Source organism: Vigna radiata, chromosome 7, assembly GCF_000741045.1.
Source record: "Vigna radiata var. radiata cultivar VC1973A chromosome 7, Vradiata_ver6, whole genome shotgun sequence".
Taxonomy (NCBI): Eukaryota; Viridiplantae; Streptophyta; class Magnoliopsida; order Fabales; family Fabaceae; genus Vigna; species Vigna radiata.
Window position 1 is genome coordinate 15,861,315 of NC_028357.1, and position 7,985 is coordinate 15,869,299.

Below are 7,985 nucleotides of genomic sequence, written 5' to 3' on the forward strand. Positions count from 1 at the left end.
AATTACATAGGAATAGCTACATTCAACAAGTGACAAATCCAACTTCAACTATATCCTATTCTATATCATTGAACTCAAACCAATGCAAATCAATTCGAATAACATTTGATCACAAGCAAGCAATCAAGCATATATTAAAATCAAACAAGTTTAGTGGAATACCTGGTTTTGGCGTAGCGGAGAAGAAGGGACGTGGCAAAGAGCACAGTCGCGGAGGAGACAGTCGCGGAGGAGAAGTCTGGGCTGGCGTCACTGTGGCGGCGGCGGAGAAGCACTCGTCAGACGGCGACGATGACGATTCGGGAGGCGGACGGAGACGATAATGGACGGAGAAGCAGAGTCAGGACGGAGAAAAGCTTGCAGCGGTGGGGGGTGGGGTTTAGTTTCTGTTCTGAAAATCGCGTGGAAGAAGAAAACTGTTCAAAGTTTTTTTTTTAACTCTCAGAAAGAGAATCTGCCGCGGTTCTACACTTAACCGCGGCATAAAGGGGGAATACGCCGCGGTTCTACACATAACTGCGGCCTATTCATTTTAAAAAAATAATACAGAATGGCATTTTTGAAATTTTTTTAACTTATATGCCGCGGTTGGGCTCTGAATCGCGGCATATACCCTGAAAATTTTAAAATTTACTGAGACCAGGGAATAGGCCGCGGTTCTCTGGCCAACCGCAGCCTATTCTCCAACGTTCAGAATCCCCTTAACTGCCTTCTCAACTGCTTTTTGGGGAATGTCAGCAGGTGGCAGGGGGAATAGGCCGCGGTTGGTCAGAGAACCGCGACCTATTCCCCCTGCCACCTGCTGACATGCCCCATCAGTCAGCCCCTGCATTAAATTGACAGGGGCTGACATTCCCCATCAGTCAGCCGCTGCATTAAATTGACAGGGGAATAGGCAGCGTTTGGTCAGAGAACCGCGGCAGAGAACCGCGGCCTATTCCCCTGTCATTAAATTTTTTCCTCTGACGTGGAGGCAAAGGGGTTGGTGGACAGGGGTATATGTCGCGGTTATGTGGGGAACCGCAGCATATAAGTTCAATTTATTTACAAAAGTGCCACCGCGCAACATTATGCTGCGGTTTCTGGTGAACCGTGGCATAATGTGTGCTGTATAATCCTCTTTTTTTACTAGTGTATACTTTCAAAGTATAAAACTGTATTTTTTTGTTATGTGATTTGTACTCAAAATGAATTTTTTAATAATTCTATTAGTAATTTTCTCAATTGGATAAAATATTTTAACTATCACAAAATGTAAAAAATTACTTAAATATCAAGTAATTATTAATAATTTAAAAATATAAATATGATTATGTGTTTTAGTTAATATTGATTAATGTTTTTTTTGTCAACTTTCTTCAAATTTTTTAATCACAATCATTTAAACCAACATCTATCTGCGTTATTTTTATGTTGTGTAGGGTTGTTTTTTTTTTTTTTTTTTTACATCGAATTTTTCGATCAGTGACAACTGAAAAACTTGTCCAGTTAACATTAATAAAAAGAATTCATAATTAATGTTGCATAAAATTTTTTTAATCAATATAAAAAATCTTAACAAATTATTGAAAAAAAAAATAGATGTAGATGATGAAAGTAATAATCATGAGAAATATTAAAAAACAAAACAAACGTTAGTTCACATGAAAAATAGTCTTCCCAACATTAACTGGAAAAGCCCATACTAATGTTGAGTGAGAAACATCAATGATTTGAGAAGAAAAAAAAGTCTTAAAACTTTAAATAAATAATAAAAAAAAAAGCTCATGTAAATATGTAAAAATACCTTAATCAAAATCAATAAAAAGGTAGTTATCTCAACAATATACCGGTCTTAATCAAGTGATGATGTCCTAATCAAAATCAAGTTTGATAAAATAATACAAAGAAAAGATATGAGAATGTGAAAATTTTGAAGTTATTAGTTTTTAGATAAAATTTAAAAGTTTTTAATTTTAAATAATCCAATAACTCATCAAATTATAGAATTTCAATTTATTTCCAAATACCTTGCTCAAACAGCATATTTTATTATAAACATTTCAAATTCTAACCGAAAACAAAGTATCCTAAAAATTTCCTATCCAAACACATTGAATTTGTTTAATTTTATTTATAATTAAGTCCAATTAATCCCTCTAAGGTTGTCCATGTGAAGGAAAAAAGAGAGCATACAAAAATAGTCGTGGAAGGAGTATATAAATCATGCAAATAGAATAGGATTATTCTAGATTTGGCATTTAAATTTCCCTCTTTCTTTTCAATTTAACTTTGGGACACGTCGTTATTATAGATAGTAATTTCTTACTTTTACAAATATTTAAATATGAGAACATTAAAAAAGAAAAAAGAACACGCTTCCTTTGTTATTTTGTCTTGCCATTTATCAATGTTATGTACTTCAAACGTCCGTTATCTACTAAAAGGTTTTTTCTATTTGGATGCATTAGTAAATATTTTAAAAATTAGAGTTGTCAAAACGGCTAGCTCGGTTCGACCCGGTCTAGTTCACTACAGATTAGTCATTTAGTGAGCTAATCCAATCTGACTCATTTATTAGCGAGTCAAAAAAATTTAAATTCGGCCTAACCCACCACGGATTGGTGGATAAACGGATTGACTCACTGACCCACTTAATTACAGTTTTTTCTTAAATAAAAAAATTACAAACTTTCTATAATTCAAACCTAAACAAATCTCACTCCCAAATTTCACTTCCAACATGGGTGTTTAATTAATTTTGAAAATAAAAAACTTGAATAATTTTTTCAAGCAAAAATAATAATAAATATCTTTTTTTATAAAATTAAAATTAAATTTTAATAAAATAAAATTATGTAGGTGGGTTGGTAGGCCAACCTGGTCCACTACGAGTTCAATCCAGATGAGCCGGGTTTAAATGAGCCGAGTTGAAAACTGACCCGCATAAAAAAAAAATGCAATTTTTTCAAATCCAATCTGACTCAAATCCATGGTGAGACCGGATTGATCCACATGTTGTGACCCATTTTGACTAACTCTATAAATCTGACAAATTATTAAAGAGTATGAAACACAAACTTAATAAAAATACTAATCATAATTAGTATTAAGTATATTATACTTTATGTTTTCAAATATTTAAGGTTAAACATTAATTATTTTTATATGTTTATTTAATCAACCATTTGCACCCTGAAACCAAACTTAAGCCACGTGTAAAGTAATAATAACTCATGACAGTTGCCGCCGTCACCCAACAGTCTTTGAAACTGTCCACCAGCTCTCTTCATTTTTTTTTTTTTGTTTTTTCAGTTGCTATCGTTCAACAACTCTCTGCCTGTAACCATTTTCTTTTTTCAGTACTACTTTGTCTCCCTGATTAAATTAAATTATCTACTGCAATTTTCTTTTTGTAAGCAAAGGTCGAAATGAAGAAAACCAATTACATTCAGTGTGTTTCATATTAGCTTTAATTTCTTTGTCTTTTATGTTTAATATTTTTAGATGAATAAAATCCATTAATATAATTATTTAAATAATATTCATAAAAATGAGGAAACTTATCCTTTTTAATAATTTATTATCCATTAACATAGTTATGTGATGAAAATGTATTTTTAATTTTAAATGTAATAACAAAGTTGTTAAAAAGGTAAATATGAAGTGTGTGAAGAAGCAGAAGCGGTGACGTTTACATGTTGAAAGTACACAAGAGTTTGCAGTGAAATTTCCAACAGAAGAAGCCCAAGTTTTTCAAAGGTCATCACATCACATTTACCAAATACTTCTTCTCAGGAAGACTTCAAAATGCATTCCTCAACACTTCTTATACTCCTCTCCAGTTCTCCACTTTCTCAGGCAAAATTCTCTTCAATTTTCATCCAAACTAAACATGAACAAACCCCAACCTCACCAACTAATCACCCTTGCTTTCTTTCTTTCATTCTCTCTCACCAACCTCGTCGTTTCAGCTCGATTCTTCCCCAACGTCTCATCTTGGCTCCCCGCCCACGCGCCTCTCGGAGGCGCGTGGGATGCCTTTCGTAACCTCACCGGTTGCCATCGCGGCGATAACTACGACGGCCTCGCCAACCTAAAATCCTACTTCCAACGCTTCGGCTACATCCCTCACACGCCGCCATCGAACTTCTCCGATGAGTTCGACGACGCTCTCGAATCGGCGATCAAAACCTACCAGAAGAATTTCAACCTCAACGTCACCGGCGTCCTCGATGATTCCACGCTCCGGCAGATCGTCCTGCCGCGGTGTGGCGTCGCCGACATAATCAACGGTACCACAACGATGAACGCCGGAAAGCAGAACGAAACGGCGTCGTCCAGCAAGCTGCGGTTCCACACGGTGGCGCACTACACTCTGTTCCCAGGCATGCCGCGGTGGCCTGAGGGAACGGAGGAGCTCACGTACGCGTTTAACCCCGGCAACGGCCTGACCGACACCGTGAAAGGCGTTTTCGCTGCCGCTTTCGCTCGGTGGGCGGAGGTGACGTCGTTGACGTTCCGCGAAACCGAGTCGTACTTCAGCGCCGACATCAGGATCGGTTTCTTCAGCGGTGACCACGGCGATGGGGAGCCGTTCGACGGGAGTTTGGGGACGCTGGCGCACGCGTTCTCGCCGACGAACGGGAGGTTCCACCTGGATGCCGACGAAGACTGGGTGGTTTCCGGCGACGTGACGCAGTCGGCACTGTCGACGGCGGTAGATTTGGAATCGGTGGCGGTGCACGAGATTGGGCACTTGCTAGGGTTAGGTCACTCTTCTGAGGAAGAAGCGGTTATGTTTCCGACGATTTCGTCGCGGAGGAAGAAGGTGGTGCTGGCGCAGGATGATATCAAAGGGATTCAATTCCTCTACGGTACCAATCCCAATTACAATGGATCCAGTGCCACGTCAGCACCGGAGAGGGACTCCAGCGACGGTTCCAATTCCTCTTCCTCTTCCTGCAGGGTTTTCACTTTGTTGACCTTTTCATTTTTATATTTTACATTATTATAGGATTTATTTTTTATTATTTATCCCAGAGGTATTGTTGGCCTTATTTGGACTTGGCTGACACTGCCACTATTCCTCGTTTTGATTTCTTTCCTTTCCTTTCCTTTGTTCTCATTGCAGCTTCCTTTTCCATGCTCACATGACATTGGTGAACTCTGTATACACATTCATACGATATAGAATTCCTCCGTGTATATGATATAATAATATTCATTATTTAATCTATCCAGTCTTTTTTTGGGAAGAGGTTATCAAAAATCAGAAGAAAAAGAACGAGAATAAAAATAATATTATTCAATTAAACGAAAGAAATAAAAAAATAGTAATATGTATATTTTAATTATTATATTTTTTATTGTTTTGATAGTATTTTTTAAAGTTTATCTTTATAGAAAAATATAAATATTATTATATAATAAATTGTATATTGTAATATTAATATAATGATCAATACCATAATTTATTATAGAGGTAATCAATGTCTTTTTACAGATATTATTTTTTTCTTGGGATGAAAACAAACCTAGTAGAATATAGAAGCATAAAATATTTGTTTTTGGCACGGAACATGCGTGAACGCTCAAATGATTGTATTGACTCACTCGCACTCATTGCGTGGTTACTTTTTTTATTGCATAGAAACCTATAATTATTGTTTTGTACAAGTTATTAATTTATTTTATAAAATAGTATTCAATTTTCCTTTGGTATAATCATAATGTCTACTTGCATAAAACATTAAATAATTTAACGTTTCAAAACAAATATTAAATTAACTTTAATTTCGTACAATCTTTCATAGTGACGCATCTTAACAGTAACATGAAGACTTGGCCTTTATTTTTTTTTATAATTTACATAAATTAATATATAATTTAAAATAATTTTTAAAATTTTAATATTTTTTATAAATTTAACACTTTCAAAAATTTGTATACGTCTATACAAATATCTTGACATCCATGTTAAATTTAGCTCTTGGTATCATATATTTAAATGATTAGATATAATTTTTTTTATTTTTTGATTATTTGAGAAAAAAAGGACCATATGTATATTAATAGAGTCGTCAAAATGGGTCACAATCCGCTAATCAATCCGGTTCATCACGAGTTCAACCCGCATGAACCAGTTTTAAATGAGTTGAGTTGAAATCTGACTTACATAAAAAAATTCAAAATTTTCAAACACTAAAAAATAAAATACTATGTTCACTCACTGTGTATACCAAAAAAGTAACATCTAACACTAAATTGCGAAAAGAATTTTAAACTCTAACACCAAACACTACTTATGATAATTTTGATCATATTGTGAAACTTTTGCACAACCTCCCTAGACAATGGAGATCGTAGTAACAACGTTGAGGACTTCTAAGAACTTTGACAGTTTAAGCCTCGAAGAGCTTGTTGGCATCTTTAAAATCCATAAGTTGGAAACAAGATGAGATGTTGAGAAAGGAGAAAAATATCTCTCTTCAGGCTCAACGACCAACGAGAAGGACACCCACCAAAGCCTTCAAGGTGGAAGAATCGTCTAAAGAGTCAAACGCTGATGATGACTCCATGGAGGAAGAAGAAGAAGAAAAATTATCGTTCATCTTAAAGAAAATCCACTCTATGTGGAGAAATAAGAAAAATACACCTTTTAGAGGTAGACACATCAAATCAACCTCTAAGAACGATAAAAAAAAAAGCATAAAGAAGGGTCAATTGTGTATTATGAATGTAAAAAGCCCAGAAACTTTAGGTCTGAATGCCCAGACTTGGAGAAGTCCAAGAAGAAAGTGCTCTTCCTTATAAGTACCTGGGAAGACCAAGACTCATCTAAGTCCGAGGAAGAAGAAAGAGAAGAAGCAAACTTGTGTCTTATGACAAACACTATTAATATTTGTTAGATGACTTTAATGAAGAGGTAGAAAAACACTTTGTCATTTAGGCTTATAATGAGCTTTGGTCAAATTATCAAAATTGTCAGACGCTTTCAAACTATTAAGAAAGTAATATCAAAAAAATTCAAAAGAACAAAATTTTTAAAAAGGACTTGACAATATCTAAAGACGATATAATTTCTTTAAAACATCAAAATAGAAACCTAAATAGGAAGGTAGTTGAGTCCAAACATCAAATTGAAAACTCGTCTTCTAAAAACGAAAAACTAAAGAAAAATTCAAATATTGTGAAAGAAGCTAAACACGTTGATTTCCTTTGACGCGAAAATGACACCTTACTCAAGGTGCTGAATAGAATGTTCGAAAAAACAAACGTTTAGATCTTTTAATAAAAAGTTGCAAACACCCTTATGAAAAAAGTGGTTTAGGATTCAAAGGCAAACATGTTCATTATATGCTTGCATCTAAATTTATTAACACTACTACAAAAAAGTGCATAGATAGTGCTTTTTTTTTTTTATCATAGATACCGCTTTTTAAGCGCTATCTATGTCAGCACTATCTATTAATAGATAGCGCTTCTAAGAAAAGCGCTATCTATTGGTGTCTGACAATAGATAGCGCTTTTTTAAAAAAACGCTATCTATTGGTCTAAATTTTTTTAAAAAAAAAATCATAATTTTTCAATAAAATATTTCAAAAAATAAAAAAAAAATTCTAAAAAAATATTAAATATTAATTTTATTATATACAAACTTATGCTTGGTTCTTTTATATACAAAAGAAATACAAAATATTAAGAAAAATATGACAAAGTCAAAAAGGATCTCAAAAAGAAATATTCATTAATATGAATAAAAGCTATTGATATAATAACATTTCAAAATATAATCGTTAAGTCATCCCGTATGTGTCGTGACATGACATTGCTTTATAAATAATATATACAACCATAACATATATATCATATCAGTTCCTATAAGCATATACATCACCCACTACAAGAAAAAACGTCATTATCTACCGCCCAAATCCGTATATAAGGCCTAAAATCCGTATATAATTTTTGGTTATATACGGATTACATACGGACAAAAATCC

General features: G+C 34.3%; 1 protein-coding gene across 1 annotated transcript; it reads left to right on the plus strand.

Moving 5' to 3' along the window:
- Positions 1–3,636: 3,636 nt before the first annotated feature.
- LOC106767090 (metalloendoproteinase 2-MMP) lies at positions 3,637–5,214 on the plus strand. Its single transcript, XM_014651914.2, has one exon. It carries the CDS (start codon positions 3,875–3,877, stop codon positions 4,994–4,996), a length of 1,122 nt encoding a protein of 373 aa, XP_014507400.1. The 5' UTR covers positions 3,637–3,874; the 3' UTR covers positions 4,997–5,214.
- Positions 5,215–7,985: the final 2,771 nt, after the last annotated feature.

Excerpts from the sequence above, each read along its gene's own strand:
- LOC106767090 (XM_014651914.2), top strand. The coding sequence starts at position 3,875 with ATGAACAAACCCCAACCTCACCAACTAATCACCCTTGCTTTCTTTCTT.